This window comes from Haplochromis burtoni, unplaced genomic scaffold (assembly GCF_018398535.1).
Source record: "Haplochromis burtoni strain Fernald_Lab_line unplaced genomic scaffold, NCSU_Asbu1 Contig_178, whole genome shotgun sequence".
NCBI lineage: Eukaryota > Metazoa > Chordata > Actinopteri > Cichliformes > Cichlidae > Haplochromis > Haplochromis burtoni.
In genome coordinates, this window is record NW_024582539.1 from 392,005 (window position 1) to 418,366 (window position 26,362).

The window sequence follows — 26,362 nt, forward strand, 5'->3', positions numbered from 1 at the left end:
TTAAAGCCAGTACAGAGCATGCATGTCAACTGACTCATGATGATGCAAAGTTGCTTAAAGAAGACTAATCTTTTCCTCACTTTCTAACATGCATATAGCGTATATAAAAAGGGTGGAGACACCTTTAAAAAAAAAATTGCCAAAATTTCAAGTATTGATATCAGCACACTTTTTCTCCTTTTGGCGCTGAAAAATGTCAGTAAGCACAGAAATCCTCATACAGTCGTTTCATGCACTGCTTTGTTTACGAGTGGTGGACAGTCAGAAGAAAGCTGCCTTAAAAGCAGAGCAGCTAAAGCAGAGGAGATGTATCGATGCCCAGTATGAGACATATAAAGATTATTTTGAACTGTGAGTCATGCAAAGCCACTCCTGTAGAATCCACTAATAAAAATATGGCATTGAGAATGAAAAGCGCCACATTGGCACTGTGCTCTGCTGAATGGAACCAACGCTAACTCGTCAAGGAAAAGTGTGACCTGAGTGTCTATCTTTTTTGGAAAATCCTGACATGAGCTGTTAAAGGGTCCTTTCCGCTGAAAAGGATGCCTCGGCTACATCGGACTTTGCGATGATAGCTTTTCACCACGCAGGCACATGATTGCCTTGAAAATGGAGATACTGACCACTCGCACATTTTGTCTAAAACCAGTTATTTTGTAACACTATAAATAGTAGGATGAATCATTGGTATGGCTGTATATTCAGAACTAGGGCTGCCACGATTAGTCGACTAGTCACGATTACGTCGACTATCAAAATCGTCGACAACTAATTTAATAGTCGACGCGTCGTTTGAAGATTTGTAAGATCACAAAAGACGCAGGAATAAGTAGTAGGATTTAAGAGTGTAATAACGGACTGAAACAGAAGATGGCAGCACTGCATGTACAAGGATGCCAGCTGCCGTTAAACCCCGAAGAAGAAGAAACTGTGTCCCAGAATTCATAGCGCGGCCCTGCTCAGTTTCCAACAATGGCGGCAGCTAGTTAGTTTTAATGTTACTCTTATTATTCTTTCTGGGTCACAAAATAAACATTTAACATATTTTCAGACGAGAATGTAGCTGTGTAAACTTCAAACATCTGCTCAGTTTATCAAGACACCACATATTTTCAAAAGCGCCCCGACGTTTCCGGAGACGTCTGTTACCCACTAGCTAGCCGGGGGCTAGGTCACTAGAGCCGGTGAGAACACCGGACTCCCGGCAAATCGTTTTCAAACCCACCGCCGTCTTTCGCTATTCAGGTTAAATATATATGAGTCACTTAGAGAACTTAAAAATGATATTGTTTGCCTTTTTTCAGTATTTTATTTGTTCCTGAGTAAATTGGTTTGGCTGAGATTAAAGTTACAGTTTTTACACAGCTTAATAAATGTCAAGCAGACAACTGATTATCAGAAGTGTGAGATGCTCGAGAATACACTCAGGTGTCCTGTTATATTTTAGATAGCAAGGAGCAGACGTCTGAGTTTACTAAACTTCTCCAAAACAATCTGCAAACTTCATTAAAATTTAATAAACTATCATCTTGTCTTTATTTTTAGTTAGCACATACCTTAAACACTTAAAGCTGTAGTGATGATAGTTATATAAGAGCAGATGCATGCTCGTGCAATAAGCTGTACGTTTTACGTTCAATGGATGCATGATCTGATTAGTCGACTAATCGCAAAAATAATCTGTGACTAGTCGACTATCAAAATAATCGTTTGTGGCAGCCCTATTCAGAACATGCTGAAGTGTGATCCATCCAAACTGTAGCTGTGATTGGTTTTGTGGGTTCCACTATTGCCCCGACAAGAAGAAATCAAAAAGTATTTATAATTTCATTACTAAGGACATTTGTTTATATAATAAATGTAAAAGCTGCAATATTACACTGAGGGATTTTCTAGGCTGTTAACTGTCTGGCTGATAAAATTGGAGGGAAAACAAAAATCTGCCTAAGTGGTTAGTCTGAATGTGAGAAAACAGTTCAAACTGAGCAGTCTAATGGATGAGGTTAGAGACAGTCTGTGCAAATATTGTGTGTGCATTTAAGAGTAATTTGAAACAGTTAATTACATTCTTCAGTAAACCAGTCGTATTTTAAATGCAGTTCATACATGTGGCACTTTAGGCTGTGCATAACACAATGACACGTGTTTACTATGTGTGGCCAACGCGATCAGAACGACAAGAGTCATTTAAAATAAATGAATTAAAACCTTCCCAAAAGCAGACACATTTTCTCGTTTGGCTCCGAAGTTATCTGCTTTCATTTCTTCATCACATCCCATCTGCCTTCACGGGTCCCGAATGCAGCAACGAGACCCTTTTAGACACTTAAGGGGGATCCGCACAGCAAGGCGGGGCAAGTGGGACCAACGAGTGGGCTGGTCGCTAACTGACCCATCAGGTTCTGGTTGACAAGGTAACCCTACTAATATGTCAATCATTATTTTCCTTCACTCTTATTGGTAGATGCTTCGATCACTTGTGTCAAAGCTGTGGAAAGCTTAATCTGGGAGGCACGCCTGCAGAATAATGACTTTGGTCAGACAGACAGGTATCTGTAGGTGACACTTTGGAATCATCGGTTAACTCAAGCTGTACACTGACTCATACTTCTAGGGGCCGACAAGCAACATGCAGTTTACCTGTATGGTCGACTAGTGGCCCACATTCCTAAAACACAACATGCTAAAAAAATTATTGAAGTCAGTGCTACTTCAGCTTACTGGGAGCGTGCTCAGCTTTAGGTTGCCAACTGGCTCTGGCTCTCTTGTAATTTGCCTCCCCCACCCCTCCTCACTCAGACCATCAGTCTATAGATCTCTGCACAAGGTGCTTTGACTGCTCACGACTTTGAAGCCACATCTATTAATGAGGGCTCAGTTCACTTCAGTAAGATGTGACTGTTAACCTGCATGCCACCTTCCCTCAATTTGAATGCAGCCATCAGTGATATGCCTGTGCTTCCCCAGGTCAAAGTCTCCCGTGAGAAGGCCTATGAAAACAATAACACTTGTATGGGCTTATAAAGTGTTTCTCACTAGTGCTTGCTTTAATTGTCTATATAGCATGTACATAATCTTATCATGGGTGTCTTCCAGCACTAGAACATTAGAGATTTACTCTTTAGAGAGTTTACTCTTAAGACACGGGTTGCTATTAACTTGGGATTGACTAAAATACAGAGAATAAACTCCAGTTAAAAGCAAACCGCAAGCTCAGTCATGCAGTTCTGCTAAAGAGCTTAAGAAAATGGTAAAGTGTGGTTGTGGCTCTGCCAAATACATCTGCCTGTTAGCAAGGAAACTGAGAGAAGGAGATTAGGCTATCAGTGGTGGCCAACACTGCTGGAGGGCAGGTCAAATTACAGACAGACCCAAAAAAAAAAAAAAGTCCCAAGAGCCTTCAGATGTTATCTGTGATAGAAGGTTTGCTCTTGTATTGTGCAACATCCTCTACTAATGCGTATAAAACCACAGGAGGCGGCACTGGTCCACATGCCTCTCTCGATAACTCATCTTCATTTAGGCGACCCTGAGCAGCAGCTAGGATGGAGCAGGAGGAATACAAAGAGAGCTAATGCAAGCCAGATCAAACGCCACTTCATCCAGATGTTTCAGGAGAACTTACAGGAGGCTGTGCAGCATGGCACAGGAAGCAGAGTGGCACCAAACAGCCATCACAGTGCTGCTAGAAAAATATGTGTGCAGTCCAAAAGCTGGGCGATAGTTCAATGTTGTGTTTTCATTGGTTTGTTGCCTTCTAGAAACAGCAATATCACGTGTGTAAAGCTGAAGACCTGATGTTTAACAAACTGCACAGATATGTGTCGTTAGCGGTGATTCCACACTTTATCTGGAAGATCCTGTAGAATGTGTAACAGCTGATTTATTGGACATTTATCAACTCGTTTGTTTTTACCATTAACCATTACTCTAAGACCAGAATCAGCCCTTAACTGCTTCCCCAAAAGAGGATTTCTCCCTATACCGGACATACTCCAGCTCCACCAGCTCTGAAAAGCCATTCTAACCAGAACCTGCAGCAGGTGGAGAACTGGTTCATGTGTCATGCTCACCAAAGCTACAATAGCAGAGGAAGAGTCCATACATGGCTACAAATAAAAGCAAACAAACAAAAAAAACAAAAAACAGGTGTGACTTCATATTTAATTTGAGAATGCATGCATGTCTCCTGTTGCAGTGCACATGCACTCAAATGCAACCTACCATAAATAACACATCAATCTAAACCGACTGCCACCATAGACAGTACAAAAGATTGCTTTTCAGACCCAAAAGCTACATCAAAGTCAAGGTACAAGTGCCTTAGACATACATCCTTTCAGTGCACACCAGGGGGTGATCCCCAGGGTGGGGTGGGGTGGGGTGGGGGTGGGGGGGGAGACTAACCAGAACATAAAGTCCATGTTGTGAATTTTGCTCATTTTAAGAGTCAGAAAACGTGTGACCGACAACCCATTAACCAATGAGTCTTAGTCATATCCATTCCTACTCGTCACATCTATTTTGAAAACACCAACAGGGCAGCGGTGAAAGTATCCCAAACCAAAAGCAATGTCTATATTTCATTCTTCGATTGCAATGTAGATCTATTAACAGATGTTATCCCTGAAAGTTGCAGTTACTTCAAAAGGTTTCGGTCTCTTTGGGCAAAGCATGGTTCACTATACAGACAGAGTGACAGGACACAAGATCCCCAAGGCTGATACGATTCTATTCATTTGACACTTTCTCCTAAGAACATAGATTCAAATAAGCATAAATTTGCATTAATCATAATCCACTAGCAGTGATGTCATGCTCACATGAGTGTACCACCTTCTAATTGTAAGGGTCTAAAAGAAGGGTCACAAGGCAGAAACGGTTGAGAAATGCACAGCTAACAGAAGAGGACTTGATGTGAAACATCCTACTATTGAGTGAAATGAATAAACCCATGAGCGGGATTGCACCTGCTTCTCCGTGTTGCTGTTAGCTTTTAAAGAGTGGTCTGCACAAGAAGCACCCTGCTGAACTCTGGAGACAGATCGCTTAGTGTTGGCTGATTCAGCATCAAGCAGTATACACAAAGACCTGTTTCTGTTTGTCTAACCACAGTATTGAAGGGAAAAAAAAAAAAAGCAAACTCATAAGCATAGCATGAGTCAAAAGGTGAATCCAATTTGAAACACTCATGAATGAACATGTCAACAGATCACTGTCACGTGTGCTCATCAAATCAGACTTATGATTTCAAAATAAATGCATTTTGAAAGAAGGCATTTGGATAAGTAAATATAACACAAGGGGCTTTCTGAAAACTCTCCCCGTTTAACAGTTTAAATGTGTTACTGAAAGCCAGAATAAGCCATAAGTACAAAATAAAACAACTGATAAATTGTCCATTTGAGCTTTTGCAGAAGCTGGAGTGAATGTTCCTTGATGTCAGGCTCAAGGGCCCTATTTCCTCCCAATGGGGTTGCAGCAGCGAGGGCAAACAAAGGTTAAAGCGGGGTATCCGTCACCTGACTTGGTTTCTAGGTACAGCATGCCTCAGTTTGGAAACAAAAAGTAGTCGAAGACTAAAGCTATTTCAAAACACTCTTCATTCACTCTCAAATTACAGAGTTTGCCCGAACAAACTGCATGATGGTGTATTAGTGGGAACAACAAAAAAAAAAAAAAAACAAGGTTGTGAAGGTTCAAAGTTTGCTCCAAACCACTTCCAAATAATATGAAACTACTAATGGAAGAGAAAACCGTGGGAGACGTGAAATTGTGTTGACTGAGAATCACTTGAATCGTTGCAGCCATGGGAAAAAGTGGAAGCAGTGTTGAGTAACTGGAGGCCAATCCAGCAAAATTCAGGGTAGAGTACATATAGATATGTCAACTTATAGAAGGGGGAAAAAGGTAGCAGGCTGACAGGAACAGATTTGGAGGGGAAACGTATAAACTGGCTGCAGTGATGTAGCAGACTGTCCTATTATCTCCCCAGACTCCTTAAATCCATTTAAATTTTCACACTTTTTCATGTTGTGTACAAGTCCTGGCCATATTCAATATATTATTTAACACTCTCCTTCACCGCCCACCCTTGGACAACATCCTTCTGTATGTCTGACTGACTGATCAGGGATTTTCTTAATGTCGCGCCTCTTATTTACATATGTATCTCGTGCCCCAACACTGCCAGTAAACGAGCCCAAAAACAGAGCTGCGTCTTGACTGCGCCCTCAGAGTGTCAGAGTGATCTGAAGCTGGTGCTTTGATCCAGACGCGAATCCGTCCACCCCTGAAGTTGAAATGAAATCAGCGCCATTGGTGAAGATTGATGTCAAAGCAGCGCTCACAACACGTTGAAAACGAGCTGGAAAAATGTTTCTGGCACGCGTCGCTCACTTATTACAGTGACATTCAGATATCAAATAGATGGCAGTGGGAGCTGGCACTGAACTTCAGCGCTGCTTATTACTCTGCGCTGAGTGGGAAGCGCTGACCAGAGAGGGGGGCCACATCGTGATCGTCCCATTCATTCAGAGAAAAGAAGTCAGGGCAACAGGCGGTGCGATCCTGGTGAAGGTTTTCAGAGCTGTACTTTTCTACCTGGGAACTCTTGGAAAATAATTCAGAGAGTGGATAAAATAAATAAGGAATGAACACTTTAAGATGGGCCTGTTTAAGATGGCAGACTAAAAACAACAACAACAAAAAAAAACTAAACTGCACCCAACCTGACAATGCCCTTAATCATCACTTATAAAACACAAACTGTTGCCTGTGTGTTCACAATAGTTAAAGGAGCAAACATTGCTCACAAAATGCCAGGCTGTCAGTGGTTACAGCTGGTCATTCAACTGGATAATCAAGGTTAACTGATATTAGCAAACATCCACCCAGCTCAAGTGTCCTTGAGAGAGAGAGAGACACTGAATCAGACACTGAATCTGAACCCTGTGTACCTGCCTATGACCTTTGAACCCCCGCGAGACAGCAAAAGAGAAATTTCCTCCACAGCATTTACAACATTCACCCACTTTTTGCCAGGCAAAAGTAAAAAAAAAAAAGGGGGGGGACGACAGCATGCAGGGAAGAGAGAATAGTCTCTTCATTATCAGCAGCAGTTGAAGCAAGACAAGCCCTCGCTGCCCGCTGCCTCTGACATCCACTACACCGAGCCGCCTCAGATAAACTTTAGAAAGCAGCTCCGAAGGCTCTCGCGACACAAGAGCGCAGCAGCTGTAAGAGAGGCCTCCTTTCCTCTATGTCTCATCTTCCTTCCCAATATTATAGGCAATAATTACAGTGACTAAGCTCAGCGAGACAGGTGAAAGAGTCTCAGATGGCCGTAACGTTTATTTATATCATTTTCTGACTCAAGTTTGCATCTGGTATTTATGAATGTGGTCTTGACATAAAATAACAGCTGCATTTATTGCTCAAATTGTCCACGCAAAGCAAACTTAAAGAAATCCAAAAGCTGTTTAATACTAAACCTGTTAGACACAGGCAAAAAAAGAAAAGAAAAAAAAGTCTTATGTCTGTTAAGTTTTACTTAGGCTGTGAGGATATCTGCATAAATCCCAGCACAGAAAACCAAACAACTTTGCACTGCAGCTACTTGCACTGTAGTAAGAGGAGGACTAGAGACGACCAACTGCTGTCTTGTCAGAGGTCAGGGCTTCCTAGTGGACCATTGCACCAAATCACATGATCATTTGCTTGAGAAAAGCTGTCTTGTAACGCATTCTGCCATTAACACTGATATGTAGCAGGTTAATACTTTGTAACCAAGGAGGTATTAAGACTTTGACCAATTCTAACTGCATCCATAACTGTGGGTAATCTGTGAACTAGCAGCAGATAACTTGTTGACATAGAAACTTGCAAAATATCCACGAGCGGATTACAAGTGTTTCACTGCAGGTGTGATCCCTCGTAGGCAGGTGCTGGTGAGGGGAACAATCGTTGCATGCATGAGGAAAGGAGTACAGCGAAAGAGGCCAGCACCAAAACCACAAATGCCAGCTGTTGGAGAAAGCAGACTCTCATCATGACAGATAACTTGGGTTAAGAGTTTTGGAGGGGGGCTGTGTGAAATGCACATCAGAGCCCACATATCTGCTCAGTGGTGCATCAAAACCAAATGTCCTCTCCTGGCTACAACATTTTCACCAGTTTGACATACAAAAATCCTGCTTTAAACCGTGCTCCAAAAAAAACAAACAAAACAAAACAAAAACAAAACAAAAAAAAAACAAAAAACGCTACGATCCACACTTGACAGCCCTCACATTTAAGACTGGTGTTCTTATCTAGCCCTGCCACAGCAAAAGTACACAATAGAAACTTAAGCTGCCTGACACAATGTTGTCCTAGTGCAGCTTCCCAGCAGAGAGGGCTGGATCCTGCATGCTGACTCCATCTCTACATTTGTAAACACTTCCCACATGCTACCTGAGAGGACAAGAGCTGCATGCTCCGTGCCACTTACCGAAGGTAGTACTGTTTTAAAGCGAATGCAGCGTTGGAACAACTCCTCGGAAAGTTAAACTCCTCTCCAAGTTCAATCCATTGGTTTTTGTCAGATACCTGAAAAGAAGAAATGAGTTCGTTAAGAGATGAAAAACACCGGCGAACCACAAACAAAAAAAGAGCGGTTACACCGACAGCAAGCCATCTGGTCTGCCACAGGTTCCCCCCGCAAAAAAAAAAATGAGGCAACACTAGAATCATTAATCAATAACTTTTGGAAACTGCTCTAAAATATTTTAGGAGGAGGGAAAAAACACCAGAGTGTTTAGTATAAAATTATTATTTTTATAAGTTTAGCCTCACATGTGTTTATTAGCCGTGCTTATTTACAATTGAGTACAATAGGTACAACTGCCTGACTCCCTTTAGGTCATTATCGTTACTGTTCAGGCTAGTTAGCACTGTAGCTAACGAGCTAACTTGACTTTCCTCATTTTTGGCGTTAAAACCTAGCGGGGCTAAACTCCAGCAAACTGCCCCCGGCGGTAAACAAATGCTTTAGCTTGAGGCGACCCGTTTGAATTAGGAGTGGGCTTTTGGTAGCGTTTACTGTATGCACTGCATGGGCCTGTGAGGCCTACATTTTGTCATCAGCCATGAAGCCGAAGAAAGATGGCTATGGCGAGAAAGAAAATTCAGGCTTCCCCCCCCCCCCTCCCGGGTGAAAACTACCGGTAAAACCCCGGGCGAGACGCCGCGACCTAAGCGGTGTTTTCCTAGGCCGGGCTCCGAGCCGATAATCGATGTTAAACGTGCCCGCTAATTTTGAGTCGCTCCAACTGCACTCTGACTCGGAGCGGTTGTACACTCAATTCAAACCACACACAACAACACAAGCCACCACATTACATAGAGATACATGGCAAACTAGCACAAGGCCAACACCGACCCACTAACGCTGTTCTGGAAGCTTACACTTGTCCCGTGTTACCCATACGGAGTTGTGGAGTGGTCCACCGGGAAGTCCACGGAAGGCAGAGTGTGGAGAAAATAACACTTTTAGTTCGCACTCACCTTAGCAAAGCCACCTAAAGAGACGACTCTGATATAGAGAGCATTCAGATCCAGCTCTTTCCCACCCACGATAGGAATCTTCTTGAACGGCGATCTGTTGGAAAAACACAAGAAATAAATCCACATTTGTTTAAATAACACTTCTGGCAAACTCGCCGCTGCATGCAATGGTGATTTAAAGTTATATTTCTTGGAAATAAAGACGCCCCAATCTCACCCTCTGCTTTGGTGAAATTGCCGCAGCTCGTCCAGGAAAGCCTGTCCTTTCCTTCGCTGATCTAGTAGATTTTTCCCCGTCGAATTTGCCATTGTTTTTGCATGCAAAAACGGTTATACCCCACTTCAGTCGCTTCTTAAGACACCAAGGATCCCATACTCCGCCGGCGCTCAGTCATTCGCCAAGCTGAGTGTTTAAAAAAGTTAAAGAAATAGCTGATAGCAAGAAGAGCGGCAGCTCGCTAATAAAGACTGATGCACACAGAAAGCAAGCCCGATTCAAGCCCGTACTAAGTTCCAGCGAACAGTCGCAAATACGACCGATTTACCGGCAGGTTAGAAACGCCATGGCAGAAGGTGTTGAATTAATGCTTTTGGTCGCGGTTGTATTCGTTTGGAGTGGTTTGACAGTGTGTTACGGACGCAGCTCCGAGGCTATCGCACACACTGTAGAGCGGCAGAGGGATCCAGTTCTCAGACAAAAAGATGTGAAGGCCGCGGAGGCCGGCCTACCATGCGTGCAGCGACCTCTATGCCCGAAAGAGGAACTGCACCGTCCAGAACCGAGCGACCGCTGGAACAATAGAGACTGTTTTCTTTTTTAGGGACCGTCTGCCCTCTTCCCTCCGTGTGGAAAACGGGTCAGGAGGTACTTGGAAATGTCCCGTGGGGGAGGGGATAATACTAATTAATTGAGCACCCTTATTTTACCAATAAAATACGAGAACATATTAATCGCTGAATATTTTTATAAAAGGGAAAAAAATGCAGTAAATTTTTTTCAAAATAGCCTTTACAGAAACTCTTTATAAACTGACAAGATATTTTTATTATGCTTTTCTACAGTAGAATAAGAAGTAAAGATACACTGTTCATCTCCTTCAGAAATGAATGAATATAGCGATCAAAATATCAGTAAATTAATAATAGTCTTTATATATGTTTTTTTTAAACCCTGTAAACAATTTCCCTTTTAATGGTGACATTACCTAAATGTTTACATTGCACAGTATCCTGGTGCAGAGATCAGGGAAATCTTATATGTTCACAGTGACTGTGTAGCATTTATGGTGGTGCAAAATTTTCCTGCACACTGTAATTGCTAACTTTAAAGTTAAGGTTTTGGGTAGTTTGCATATGTTCAATACAGTCTTCAAGTTTGTTTTTTTTCCTGCCATGCTGCTTTCTTTTTTCTCTTTCTTTTTCTGGTAAGCTGCCACTATCCCTTGCTGACCACTTCAAAACGACTTTATCTCACGGGATGGTTGGAAATTACTCCTGATCCCTTTTTCCTACAACTGCCAAGCGGATATCTTCTTGATGGGGTTACATTCAACCATTACACGTACCCCTTTGCTCAATGAAAAACCTGTCACAAAATGGCGGAGACGTACGTTAGCAGACCCCATTTTGAGGAATTGACACTAGACAGTGGAAAAGTGCATGTCCCTGCGCGTGGTTTTCGAAATTGGGCTCTTTTTTGCAAACAATGTGCGGCGCAGCGGAGCTCACCTCGCGCCTGTTTGGACTCCCCACCCGTCAACCGAATTCTGGGCTAACGTGTCGGTTAGGCGCTAGCCCGTTAGCTTTAGCGAGCGTTAGCAAAATTCGTCACTAATCTTTTCTGAGGGAATCGCGCAAAGCCAGCTACTCCGTCATATTTTACGCCGACGTGAAATCTAGTTCTACTCTTTTTCACTGCCACTCGATAATAAGCGCTTCTTCTGGAAAGAAATTGTTGCCTCCGTGAACTCTTTGGACGGTAGCGGTGCCTGCTTCCTACTTTAGCCTGTCGGTTTCCAATCCCCTGTAATCACTGCTAACAAAGTTACCTCTCCGTATGTCAGCTGCTTACATCGAAGCTCACAAGCAGGCAACAAGGATGCATATTTCCCTACATTCATCAACCGCTAAAACCCTTTTATTACTCTCAAGAGATTTGGCTAACAATCTCTAGCCTTAACAGAAGGCTAACACTGTTAAGGGCGTGCTAAGTTTTGTAGCTACGGGCTAGCCGTGGTGCGTGCGTGCGATCACAGAGCAGTTGTAGCTAAGCCAAACAGCATTTAAAACTTAATTTTAACAGTCGAAAATTGTCAGTAAATTGTTTTTTATTATATTTGGATTTTTGGGGTTAATGCTACCACCACCGACCGGTTTTGCCGAGATAGCAAATGTAAATGCAGAGCGAAATGGTCGTTTATTACGCGTTGTCAGTAAAATGGATCTCTGCTAACATTTAGGGCAGAAACGTTCGTAAATGCTGTGACAGTTTACTGTCAAACACAAATGTTTATTCTGTGCATTTGAGTGTCATAAGTAAACGAAAACCAGCGGAATTGATTAACAACTAATAAAGAGTGGAATTGTTGGATACTGCGTTCAAATTTTAGAACTATTCTTTTAGAATAGTTAAGATTTTAACAGAGCCTGCGTTAGTGGCTTTATTCTTATAGTGAAGTACTTTTGAGGAATTTTTTTGGACTAAACAAGTGAATAAATACTACTTCTAAAGATTAGCTGTTTGTTCTAATAAATCCTTAGCCTGTTGTATGATAAATCACAGGAACCTTGAAATGCTTGCATGGTTCAAGAAAGTCAATCACCTTATACTTGTTTATAAGTAGAAAAGTTTTATCAGCTAATCTCCAGCTCATTTCCTTCCTCCCACAATCATAAATGTACCAACTAAGGTGAAAGAAAAATACTACAAATTACATTCACCATTATTAATTCATATCCCTAAAGCGCACATTGGGGAACAACATAGCTCTGTCTTTCCTCCATTCATTATAATACATTAATGAAGCGATGAATAGTGTGCTGTGGCTGCATTTGAAAGCTCCACAATCAGTTATGCCATCACTACAGAGGTCCTCATGTGATGTGACAGTCAGGCCTCTCATGACATATGGCGCAAATGGGGGCAGTTAGCCCAAGCTGCCTGCAAGCACGCAGACAAAAGATCCCAGTGGGATGCTAACCGCATGTAACGTCCTTACACTTCCCTCCACCCTGTGGCCTCTGCCGGAGCTCTTATCGCACAGGAGTCATAGTGTTGAGAAGCCGTTTGGTGGAAAAGGGCTCCATCTTCTGGTAGACAGGCATTGTGTGGAGGGGTAGTGAAGAGTCCCCTCATTGCCTTAGGAACATAATGAGGGATCAGTTGAGAGATTTTAAACTGGATACAGTGCTACAGTTGGAGCAGGATGCATGCTGGGAGATTAAGGGAGGGAGCTGCATGGGGTGGAGACTGATCCTAATGCAGATGGAAATAGTGTAATTTAAAAAGTTGGTTGTAGAATGAAAATAAGTACTTTAATTTTGGTTATTGATCCGGTTGCGTATTTGTGTTAGTATGTGAATCAATGAGACAACAGGCCTGTCTCTTTACTGTGAACATGACTTCAAAAATCCCTCCAAGATGGAAATAAAAGGACGTTATGGAGGACGTTTGAGTCGGATGATTCTCTGCGACACAGATACATTGTATCATAGTTGGTGATAATATGTAACATTAAAGTGTTTCCATATCTGTTTCGTGGCAGCAGACCTGAGTCAGTGACCCACTGCCTGTCAAGTAAGTGGTGCAGGAGGCGGTCAGGATTAGTCATGGCAATTTTATTTATATAGCACATTTCATTACGTGCCAGCTCAGTGTGCTTAACGTAAAAGATAAAAGCCTATATAGATCTAATATACCTTAAAGCAATAAAAACAACAATAAAACCTTGCCAAGAACCTTGGGAAGAGTTGAAAGATGTGCAGCTGATGACCTGAGAGGTTTGATTGGGTTATAGACAGCAAGTCAGAGATCTACTGTGGTGCAAACCACTGAGAGGTTTATGAAGTAACACAGGAGTTTTTAAAGGAAATTCTGTATTCATGAAGTGATGTTGATGTGTTTAAAGTTCTGTACATTCTGAACAAGCTGGTGTCGTTCTACTGATGGATGTATATGACGAATGACTGTTCAGGGACCTCCTCTCATGATTCAAAAAGCATTTCAGAGTTGCTCTGTTGGAGTCACCGTCTCTGATGATGCTCCGCCAGCAGATGGAGAAACTGAAAAACTGAAGCCCAGTAAAGAGAAAAAAACTTGGACTAGAACAATAAGCGAAACTCTCCTCCCCAAGCTGCCAAGGAGGAAAGATGTTATTCACATGATTCTTCTCTACGGATACAATAGTTTGGTATTTTACTTTGGTAAAATAATGCATAAAATTCAATGTTTTCATGCTGTTAATTTTTTGGGTGATGCAGTATCAAATTGTATTTTTTTAAGATGTACTAATTAGTTGATATTATCTTTATATATATTTATTATAAAAATATAATAATGTGAATAAAACTTATTTTAAAAAGGTTCTGACATATTTGTGTCACAGCTAAGGGAGGAGGGTCAGTGCCACCCCAAGGCCCCCTTTAGACGCCCTGCTTTGCATCACCCACACTCCACCATTGCTGTAGAGTGATCCAAATGTAATAAAATCATAATGTTGTCGATACTTAATGATTTTCGCATTACAAGGATCATTCCAACTTACAAAACAGAGCTTTCATCAAATCATATTACAAATCATAATCATAATTCAAATGAATTAAAAACCGGGATTTGGACCCAGCCGTCCAAAAACATGGCCCTTCTTTTTTTTAACCATTTTGCTGTTGTCTAACTTGTGCCCTTTGGGTCACTGCCTGTCTTTGCAAGATAACGTGGTGGTTCAGTGGTTGCACTGCTGGTTTTACAGGAAAGTGTCCCAGGTCATGGTCTGCACTTGTTAGGTTGAGTTAGGCAGGCATAGTTCCTCCTGTGGGCGGAGCCTCGTCTTCCCGCTCTTAGGCCACCACACCTGTTGCTCACCTGCCGCCTCATTTAACTGAATTTTTGAACCAGCCTCTGCCTGGATAGTCTGTGTGGTAATTGGACTCCTCGAGTGTTCCTGACATTAATGTCTTTGTTTCCTTGCAATCCAGAGCTCTCTGTGTGGCCGAGGAGCGGCCTTCTCGCTGGATCTACTCTCTTGCTGAACCCAAGCTGGTTCATTCCGTCTGAATGTCTTATCTGTACTGAATATCAGTTGTGTTTTCTTATTATTGTATGTTGCAACATCTGCTGCCCTTTAGACCAGGTGTCTCTTAAAAAATACATTTTAATGTCAAGGAAGCTTTTATGTGGACAAATGAAGGATAATTACCCCAAAAACAAATTTAAAAAGATGAGATTGGAAGTGCTTTGTAAAAAGAAATCACTGAATCCACAGATCTCAGCCTTAGAAGGAGAAAGGGCCAGAGTCTGGCACACAGTGTTGCAAAATCTGTGTCCCCTTGGTGCTTGTCTAAAAAGTCAAAACCTGAATCTTAATCCTGAATTTTCTGTCTTGGCTTTTTCACGAGAAATGTTGAGGCAATCCTAAAATAACACTTGTGCATTTTTTCTTTGTGATACAAAATTTAGCCCAGACTGGGAACCTCTCACCCAATGGCAGACAGGCTGGCTGATGGGGATAAGCTCACTAACCCCGAATTGTATAAGTGATGGACATTAAATGTAATTTCTTCCATTTAACTTTACCATCAGAAAATGAAAACAGACATAAAGCGAATAAGAATGCAATTTGCAGAAATAATAAAGTGCAGTAATAAAGTTTTAAAAGGTTCAAGGTAGAATCTAGTGTTTTGCACTATTATAAAATGTCACACCTCTTTAAGTGAATTTCTTACTCTAGAAGCACAAACTAAAAGGAAAAAGCAGCACAAAAAATGATTCTCCCTCCACCATACTCTCCTCACAAATGTTCTTTGGTCTCTTTTTGTCCTCTTTTTCAGAGAGATTAGCAGCAGCAGCAGACAGTAGGATTTGTAGACAGGTGCTGTTATTAGGACTGTTGAACACTCACTCTCTGTATTTTCTGTAGTCTTTTCCTCTTTTGCAGGGACTCGTCGATGGTCCTGTGAAAGTTTTTGCAATCCACATATGATCCACACCAGCCATTCATTCTAGAAAAGAGCAAACTTTGTCAGTAAACAGACTTGACCTTTTTTTTTTAAAGTGGGATGATCTCTACAAACCACAGTTTTTTTAATTATTGGATCACTGGACTCTCAGTAGCTTATGGAGGAGCTGTTTTTTCGGAATTCAGATACCTTTCCATGCATTGAAACATGAAAAGTAAATTATTTGTTTTTAATTTAGTTGAATTGTTCATCTAGATTTGTGAATTCTGTGAAATTCCAGTAATCCCAAATGCTTCACAAACATTTTGTCCCAGTTGGATGCTGATTTAATGTCACAATATTGTGGCAATCCCTTTTGGCCTTGAATGATTAGCTGAGCGCAACTATGAAGAGGATGAAAAGTGGAAAGGTTTTTGGTGCAGTTGACATACCTTTAGAGGGATGAAGATTTTTAGGAGAGAGATCAGTGGACTTTCTAACCAGACTGTTTAAGACAATCTTGGAGAGTTAGGATGACTGAAGAATGGAGAAGACGTGCACTGACTGATGTGCAGAGCTGTAGTAACTAAAGAGGGTTAGAGGGAAGTTGCTTAACCAAATCATGAAGCTGTGGGGAAGAGCTGTCGAAGCTAGGCTCAGAACAAAGGTGACAATCAGTGAATAGCAGTATGACTTCATACTAAAAAAAGAAAGAGTGTACAGATGTGATGTTTGCTTTGAGTTTGATGGGGAAGTATAAGAAAGTCAGAAGGAGCTGTGCTATATCTTTGTAGATGAAAGAAAGCGTATGATAGAGTACCAAGACAGGAAGTCAGGAGTGGCAGAGGAGTATGAGGACAGTGAGACAGTATGGAGGTGTGTGATGGGAGTGACAGACGGGTTCAAGGTGCTGCTGGTGGGATTAGACCTGCTCTGACCCCCTTCTTGTTTGCAGCGGTGATGGGCATACTGACAGTTAACGTCAGGCAGGATTCTCTGTGGACTATGATATTTGTAGATTGTGATCTATAGTGAGATTAGGGGGCAGGTGGAAGAGAGGTTGCAGAGGCGGAGTTATGCACTGAAGACAGAATAGATGTGTGTGAATGACACGGAGACCGATGGAAAGGTGAACATGTCAGGAGCAGAGATCTGTAAGGTAGATTTAAATCCCTGGGGTCAACCATCCAAGGCAATGAACAGCACACAGGAGAGGTGAAGAAGCAAGCATAGGTAGGATGTAGTAAGTGAAGCAAACTCAGAAAAGAATGAATACCTGTATGTCATCTCTGTTGCAGTGCAGACAAAATGTTTGTATGCAATGACAACTGTTCACTGTCACTAGGTGGCACTTATGTGTCACTAGATATTCTGGTCTTATGAATGGTTTACAGTCCGACTTAACTGGAGTGGATAATTATTACTAATATCAGTAACAGCTCTGTTCTCATAAAGTGTTAAGCTGAAACTGGCACGCCCGTTGTTAAACGTCTGAATTGCCACCATGAAAAGGCTGATCTGGCAATAAAAGAACACCCTCTGAGTCACCCTCTTACTGCCAACCGGCACTTTCCCGGTTTGTAGGAAGTAACTGTGGCTCACTTGTAATAACAGAAACACACAGATTTGAACAAACAGAGAAAAAACATCACAATGCAGAAAGAACTCAGCAGTGAGGAGTGAAACATGGATTGGAAAACAGACTTTGTCCTCAGCTTCAACTAGTATTACAAGGCTGTTTCAAGCTTATTAATAACGCCTGGTTTGGCTTGAATTATGGTAGTATTAGCAAATATTGTATGGCCATCATGAAATTTCATGATTAAAAATGAGCAGCTTGTTGTGAAATGTCAAAATCCATTACACCAGTAGCATTTAACAAGTTTCACGTGTGTTTTCTATTTGACAGCTGAACATTATTCAGTTTCAGGAAACTTAAAAACGGCATCTGACAAGGGTGTGGCTGAAACTCAACACAAACCTGACCTCTTTTCCCCTCAGGAGACCCTGAATAGTACATTAAAAAATACTTTGATGTGTGTGAAGGGACTCATCCTCTTATTGTTGGCTACAAAGTAGGGCAGTGTTTGTTCTTCTTCTTCATGTGTTTGACACATATCAACCAGGACTGGCACACTTTTCAGGGACTCCAAAACATCAAGGAGTCCTTCAAGCTAGACGTCTGTCTTTGCATCTCCCACATTTTCCAAAATAAAATATATATTTTTTGCTAATCCTGTAGTGAACATGTTTAAATTAACCCTCATTCACCATTTACCTTACAATTTCTATCTTTGAATTGCCACTCTGCCATGTGAACTATGTGGCACCAATAACAGCACAATACACTTGTTTATTGTTGTGCCCCAGCATTTATCTTCTTCTCAGTCTTGCCATCTTAATACAGAATCAGCTGGCTTCGCTCAGCATTTCAATGTATTTACTGTGAGCAGATCAATGTAAATATCGATAGCAATCCTGGTATTGGTATCAAATTGATACTAGTGCGATAAAATCGATACTGTCAAGAATCGGCTGTGCACAGCAGGCAGGAGAGGACCCAAACGCAGACTCGCAGATGGAACGTGAACTCAAAACAAACCTTTATTTGCTTAAAGGAAAGTAATACAAAACTATACTGGGAAATTATATGAACTGAACACACAGAGAGGCACACAGGGAAACACACAACCATTAGGGAAAGCGTGGAGATGCTGACAAAAATAATTTGCTGTATTGCACACCAATACCATGTGCACCAGTATTTCTGCCACCTGTCTGTATCTTTGAGAGAGAGAAATGCACACAATGAAACTCAGTGATGAAATGTTTGTACTTTGGAGCAAGCAAGCCCATTTTATCACAATATTAAAGCAGCATTGGAGTATTGGAGTTAATGTGAGGTACAGGTTTCTATATGTTTGCGTTTAACTCTGCTCAAAGTATTTTGAAGAGGGAAGCTGGAAAAATGGGCCGGAGCCCTCAAAATCCCCTAACGGTATAAAAAATTGGATTGTAGAATACTATATACGCTTATGTTCAGTATATTTTTACAACTTTAACTAATTATAACTACACAAATGCTTGCCCATTTAATTCCAGAGAGAATTGTTGCACTCTTTAATACAACATGACCAAGAAACAAAAACAACAAAAACACAGAAGAAGAAAAGGTGAATGTTTGAGCCTATAGTTCATTTCAGTCATTGGTTATTTCAAAGAAAACTCCTACTGGAACGCCTTCACCGCTGAGTTATGCACTTTTCCCATGTTTTTTCTTTCTATGAATGGATTTCAGTAAAATGACCCTCAGGTGAGGCTGAGGCTCCGCCCCCAGCAGAGCGAACGCTCTGATTGGCTGGTTCGAACAGCGCTGCCCACAAACATCCAGCAGCAGTGGCGACTCTGGAGAAAATTAGTGGCGAGGAGTCACACAAGTCAACATTTCCACAAGGAGTAGAAGTTTTTCGTCAAGAGTCTGCTTCCTGCTCAGCCGCTGGTAAGTCTGAAACTGTTACTTTCTTTGTCACAGGAAATAAATAAAAGAAGGAAAATGTATCTGAAAGTTTTCGCCTGTGCAGAGGTTGTCTGCGGGTCCTCCCGAAAATCTTTGAGGGAGCCTCGTTGACTGTGCTAACACGGTTCCGACTAAAGCGCCGTTATTTTTCCAGAACCAGAGAATATAAACTGAATTATATACGGGTTTTAATAGGTCTCTGAATTAAAATAAAAATATTCAGACGTGTTCCTGACTGTGTCTATTTTGTTTTGGTTTTTTTGTGGTTGTTTTTAGAGAAAACTCTGTTTTTGAAGCACAGGTCAAGTTTGCTTTTAAAAGTTGGTTGCCTATTTTTTTTAATTATTATTATCGTAGTTAACTGTTCTGTGGGACAGTTGCTTTTCTCTTCATACAGACTGTAATTATGTTTTGAGGCACTTTGCAAACCATTTCGCATCCTTGAACTGTAAAGATTCCTCTTGACAGGTCTGTGCGTGCTGCTGCGGTGTGTGTGGCGACGCCTCCCGTTATGGAGCAAGGCCAAATTTAGGGTGGGAATAAATAGTTAAGAGGATTAGCAGTTTACTAGTACATATCTAACCTAGGAGACTGTGTGTGTCGAGGTGTTGCAGGGGTAGAGGCTGAAGGCGATGATGTGTTTGTAGAGGAGGGTGGATCGATATCAACACCGGTGTTGGTATCGATACTAGCTTGATAGGATCGATACTTTGTTTCTATCCTCTAATTCAGTATGTAGCCAGCTGACTTGTCTTACATAATTACATATCTTTAAAATATATTTTTTGGAAATGCAAAAATACACTTCAAACATGCGTTATGTAAAATGTCTGAACTTTTTGTGTTGACTGTAAGTACTGTTTTATTTTTAGCCTATAGCACGTTTAGACATAAGACGTTGATCCAAAAATGTGTGCAGAATTTGGTGAACCTGGCCCTGTATTTATTTTATATTGGAACGATACCAACATTTGCAGTATCGCACAGCATTATGTGTTTGTTGACAGTAGAGTAATATAAAGAGTAGGTTAGATTAGCGGCTCTCATGCAGCTGTTTTTGGATCAAAGAGCGCCCGCTGTGCCCACACACTGAAGAGGGAGTACTTTTACATGAAGTCTCAGGTCCTTGACAATCCTCCTTTCCTGCTGGAGGAAGAGGGATGAAGTAAAAGACCCGCAGGTGCTTCCTGCAAAGAGTGTAACAAAAGGGAAGGACCATTCACACATTGCGCCATAGGTGCTGGCAATCAGTTCATGGTTGTTTATTTTTGTCTCACAACAAGAAGACTTTTTTCTTTCTTCCCCTGCTGCCTTTAGCTCGTCAGCCTCAATAACAAAAAAGAAAATGAATATTTTAGCATTTTATAGACAGATCCTATATAATACATCATATCTGTTAATCTCACCATAATTGCTGGGTGTGAACATGCCGCTGGTTTGACCTGCACAGTCCGTTTAGAAAGTGACTTCGATAATTAGGATTAGCATCAGTGATCAGGTTAATGTACTTGTTGTGCCATGTTTAGCTCTATTCACACTGCTGCTATTCTTAGATGCCCAGATGAAATCCTGTTATCAGGCTGGACTTTATCCAGCATCTGAAAGTTGAGCCACGCAATCCAACTGTTAATGTAGTTGTTGTTTAAAACAAACAAACAAAGGGCTTCTATTTTTTTGCTCCTTGTTGGACTTGTTGAAACCATTACTGTTCTTGTTAGCTGAAGTCTGTATAGTTGTCGTCATTGGTGCACCACGTTAATGAAGGGGAAAAAAGTAATAGTTTTATTTCAATTTTCAATTTTGTTTGTTTTTTTTTCATTGGGGACATTACCATTAGGCTTACCATTAATCACATCGTTATTATGGTTCGGCTTACCATATTCTTATACCAGCGCTAATGCTGAGTTTGGGGTTTTTTTTTTTGTTTGTTTTTGTTTTTTTTGGTTCTTTTTTTAAGTTGTGACAAGTCCACGCCATCCGAGGCTGACCTGTAGCTCTCGCTGTCAGACGTTCCTGGGCTTATCTTGTAGCTGGGTGTGCTAAGAAAACATAAATGCACGGTGTCACTGATAACGAAATGGAACACTTTTCTATCTCATAAAAATTCATACCTGTGTTTATCATTATTATGGAAAATGTGATATGCCCCACCCCTACCATAATCTAAGCTTTGGTATACTCTGCTGGAGGAGACCAAAAGGAAGCAAAAAGGAGACTGATGACTACATTTGTTTGCAAGGTGGTCTCAAACACAAATCCAGATAATTTCTAATGTTGATTTATGTTTGATAAATGTGTAAATATTCAAATGTTTGAAAATGCGTATATGAGTGGTGTGTTCACAGGTTTCTTTGCTGAAAAATTGCTAATCCACAATTAAATGGCTGGTTTTTGAAGTCCTCTAGAACAGAGGTCCCCAACCGGTCCGTGAGTCGTTTGGTACCGGACCGTAAGAGTTGAGGCTCAGGTGTGAAATTTATGGTTTTCAGGGTTTTTATTGGTTTTAAACAATAAAAACAATTTATTTATTTTTTTTAAATTGTTTTTATCATTAACTCCATTTCCCTGGAGCTTTTCCCGTGTGTTATGAATGAATCTTCCCTTTTTGGTACCGGTACTGGTTTTATTTTGTTGTATTTATTTGAGACACCTTATAGGCTGGTTTTGTTGAACTTGTTGACTACTTTTTTCTTTTTTTTTTTTTTTATTAAATTTGATTCCCTTGGCACTGTGCTCTCATCTAGACTGTAATCTGTCTCCAGATTGACAACAATACAGTGGCTCACTTTGTTTCAGACATGACTGTCGTTGGCCTGCTCTTGATAATTGAGTGCACACATGAGCAGCAACCTCATTTCCAGCTATCTTCATAATCACCATCTGCTTGATCTTTGGCATCAGGCCTCATGTTTTGGACCTGCCAAGGCTCCCTGAAGCCCCTCATCCCCTTCCTGTAAGCTATATCCTAAATAAATGAGGGCTAATCCAAGATTTCATTACCATCTCTATTGTGTCCACACATGCAGCATCTCAGCCCATATGTGCCCACAGCATGTTTAACTCATTAAGGCCTGCTTTGTCTTGTGTGTGAATTTAAAAAAAAAAAACCCAAAAAAACAAAAAGTAAGGGATGCTGATGCTTGATAGGTGGAGGTCTGTAAATGGTGCAGAGCGCAGCTGACATGCATGCATTATTCATAGGTGGTGTTTAATATCCAGAGTCGTTCAGTTGTGCAGTAATTGGAATGGTGGTGGGATCAGCTGGAGCAGCAGTTAAACCATTAGTGTCTGCAAGAAGAACTCCATTGATGATTGTCTTCAGATCTATTAAAAATCTACAACTACTTGGTCCTCGGTTGAGGAATTATTAAATAATATTGTTTGTAACCTGCCTCTCTAAAAATATTTAATTCCCAATTACTTTGTTTGCAATTGGTAGTAATCAGCCGCCCCTTCTTTAAGCCTCTTGCAGTTTTAGTGGGTGCAGCGTAGCTCAATGTGAACTTTTGCTACGCCTGCTGCACGCTCCGATTAAACGCAGGGCCCGCCGGTATTACTGCTTTCTAGCATGTGAACTGTCTGAACAAGGATGATCATTTGTTAGTAAGTCTGTTTTTTCAGATAACAAAAATTGTCTTGTTTCAGTTGCGCCATTTGGGGCTCACGTAAAAATGTAACTTGGTGTGAGTTATCTGGCTTGGGACGGGCAGTAGGAGTGTCGGGGCTGGTGACCCAGTGGGCAGGCTTATATAATATAACTGTAGGGAACACAGACTTTGAAAAGGTGCATGTTTATGATTTATCTGAGAGGGAACTTTAGATTTGTGGTTGGTTTTTGGTTAAAACTGTGTACATACTATAGAAATCTGGAACATTCAGCACTCTGAACTAGCTGAACTCAATCATTTCACGATTTCACAGTTGAGTTAAGCTCATTTGGCTAGTTCATTTTTTTTTTTTTAAATGAAATGAAAGGATCAGCTGACTGATTCAGCTGTAAATAAACTTTTTGTTTTAATGTATAAATTAATGTATAAACATTTAAATACACTATAAAATGTGTTGTAGGCAAATCATCTTGCATTCAGATGCTGTAGCTGCTTCTTTTGGGGGGGTTTTTCCACTCCTGATCAGTCCTTCTACCTCATCTTGGCACCAGTGAGGCTCATTGTGTTAAAAGTGCCCCAGATTTTAAAAGTTTCATGCCCTCTTAAACTGATTTGTTACTGAACAAAAATGTGGCTAATAAGGCTGAGCTCAACAACCACTCGACCTTTTACTTCTCTCTGGCCTGACTCTGTGAAGAATTGATAATGGCCAAGATGGATGTTTTGGGCTATAGGGACTTATCTGAACTGACCCTGATAAGACCTGTAGCATAGCAACACTGAGGCTCTGTGTGTGATTATTGACAGATGTCGGACATGGCAAAAGATAATGTCTGTGTGCCTGATTTTTCATATTATCAGTAAGGAAAATGATTAACTAACATGTTTACAGTGGAAAAGCATAGTCTGAGTCTGGCCACATTTCTGCAACTTTTTCCTTCCAGGTTTAACTTTCAGTACACAACGTCACATCCCAGGTCACTATTAATTCAATGAACTCATGGTGTTGTGCTTGTTCTAGCATTCACTAATAAATCTGTTTGGCTCTATTCTTCAACTGTGGTTGAATTGAAGAGGTCAGTGTAGTTGGTGTACACGTGAGGTCAGCAGACACAGCTCAGAGTAGGGATCTTGCCAAGTGTGGTGCATTTTAAGTGTTACCTTGCCTTGTCAAACACTGGTGATTGACGCAGCCAACTGACGGCTGATGTCACACAGGAACTTAATTTAAAACAAAACAAAGTCGACTGTGAAATTGGGGGAAAATGTCTGTTTGAACTGATTTTTGAAGCTTTGCAGCTGGTGTAGAACTTGGTTAGAGAGGGGGCTTGTTGCATTTTGGTGAAATCGGAGTCTTGACCAAGAAATATTTAATTTTTTTTTTAGTAGCTGTTAAAAGCTTAAAGCTCACTACAGATGAACAGAGTTGTTTGTCCTACAGCGGCCACTGTAGGTAGGACTGTGCACTTGAATTGGGAGCAATAAGAGAACAGAGTTCATACTGCAGTCTGCAATCTACCGATCCCTAGTGGTGGTATTTTACACAATGTACTAAATAATGATGTGGACGTCGGAAAGGCTTTTCATAAATATGAGATCTTTTTGAATAACTGAACTTGGTGTGTTTTGGATAAATGCATGACTGATTATATCTTTTGTGGAAAAGTTTGACTCCTAGGATGATTTTATTTGTGGTATTCCTTTTTATTGACCTAGAATTGGCTTCAATAATTTTCTTCAGTGGTCAAGGTTGTGGAAAGCTGGGTAAAAAGCCTGATCCTGAGTCAGCAGAAAGGGGTTTTGAAATCCTACAGTTGACCTGGTAACATGTATTGAGCCATGGATTAGCATCAACAAATCAAAATGGATTGGCAGGTGGCTCCCACTCATTTGAGCCTTTAAGATGGGCTTTGCTCCCACTGACTCACCTCTAAGGAAAGGCTGCTCCAATGAGGACAAAGGAGTCAAGTCCAAGAAATGATTAAAAGGGAACGAGTCTTTTTACTGTGGAAAACCACGATTAGCAAGCCTGTGCAGGCCAGGGGTGGTGGTGGCTTTAGACAGAATAGTTTAATTAAAGATGCAGGGCTTAGTTAACTCACAGACTATTGAAGTATATTTACTTTTTCATTCTCCTCAACTGAATGAATTTCCTTCTGAACACAGTGCAGTTGGGCCCCATCTGTAATGAAAAGGAGGGAGACCAGGCTCCAAATGAAATGCTCCTTCGACAGAGTAATTAAGTCCAGACACAAAGGGCTCAGCAGGAAAGAGTTTAATAGGGGAGGAGTTGGTATTCTCTTGGGGTTAGTCCGGTCCAGCAGAACTTCTTTGGACTGCAGGAAGGCAAGGCAGCAGAGGGTTCACTGGCCCACAGCCACGTCACACTGTGGGTAAAAAGGACTGGGATATTACTCATCTATTTTCTCTGCTGGTGGTATTACATTAACCAGGCCATTGCTTTCACATTAAAAACATCTTAACTAAAAGGATGTCCAGCAGAATCCTTGTAGATTTCTAATTTATAGAAGGCCTGAATGTCATAGAAACAAACTGGCTTGTATGATTGGTATTACTGGTATTGGTCCGCTTCAGTCAATCTCTATGGATGTCCATGCTGACGTCCCGATTAGATATGTTAGCACGTTGGAGAAAAGAAGGTATGTGGCATCCATAACACATTATTTTTTCTAATACTGATGGACTTAAGTCATGCACTAATGAGACATGAGTTTTTCTACATCTCAAGAGATCCCTCGAGGACTTTTGGAGTTCACATGGCTAACTTTTCCTGTATCTTTACCCATGTTTACTCCATTTCCACCCCCCACCCACCAACACGTACACAGTGTCATATAGTGGAAAATCAAAAGGACATCACCTCCCGAAACATTCTACTTTTAACTCATTACGTAATCTGCTCTCATTTCTGATTTGCACTTATGCACGGGTGATCGCATGAATCGCCGGAGCGCTGCAGGCAGCATGTGTGCGCCACGTGCTGTGTGTGTTGTGGTGACGGAGCGTCGTGGAGGTGGATGCGCTCTGCTGTCTGGAATAGCGTTGATCCTCTTAAATGATTACTAGCTGCGACTGGAGAGAGGCGATCTGTGTTGGTAACATGCGGACAGATGCCTCATCCCCACCCTCAACAAAATGTGCACACAGCATCTATGTTGAGTTACGCTGCAGGGAAGCTCCAGCTAGGAATATTTCCTTTAAGTCCTATTAAAGTCTGAATATTACACATTATCGGAAACTGCATACACACTGAAGACTGCAGTGGTCATGTAGATGGACCATCTTGAAAGGGGCTTCTTTCGACCCCAAGGGAGTAAAACCTGTAACAAAGTGTTTCTTACTCATAGCTAAGGCTGGGCCATATCATACCGTTCATGGTAATACTGGTATAATGTTGGGCAACCATAAGAAAATGAAATATCGCGATGTGAGTAAAACGCGCATGAGCAGTGCCTTTGTTTTGATACGCACATGGCAGCGACGGAGAATGAGAAGGGCGAAAGCGGATCGTTGA

At 41.3% G+C, this 26,362-nt stretch overlaps 2 protein-coding genes across 3 annotated transcripts in view; one reads left to right on the forward strand and one right to left on the reverse strand.

Annotated features, from left to right (window-relative positions):
* Positions 1-12,976, reverse strand: part of arid2 (AT rich interactive domain 2 (ARID, RFX-like)) — a 42,154-nt gene extending 29,178 nt beyond the window's left edge. The window contains exons 1-4 of one of the 2 annotated variants that reach the window (XM_014340274.2): positions 11,598-12,976; positions 9,767-9,952; positions 9,550-9,643; positions 8,495-8,592 (exon numbers count right to left, since the gene is read on the reverse strand). In XM_014340274.2, the coding sequence (XP_014195760.1) occupies positions 8,495-8,592; positions 9,550-9,643; positions 9,767-9,858 (284 nt within the window). In that variant the 5' untranslated portion in view covers positions 9,859-9,952; positions 11,598-12,976. Of the gene's footprint in view, positions 1-8,494; positions 8,593-9,549; positions 9,644-9,766 lie in introns of both variants that reach the window. The other variant, XM_042225653.1, reaches the window with a different exon arrangement.
* Positions 12,977-19,073: 6,097 nt separating this feature from the next.
* gas2l3 (growth arrest-specific 2 like 3) overlaps positions 19,074-26,362 on the forward strand; it is a 25,892-nt gene continuing 18,603 nt past the window's right edge. Inside the window, exon 1 of the mRNA XM_005942903.3 lies at positions 19,074-19,201. The gene's annotated coding sequence lies outside the window, so the exon portion shown is untranslated. The remainder of the gene's footprint in view (positions 19,202-26,362) is intronic.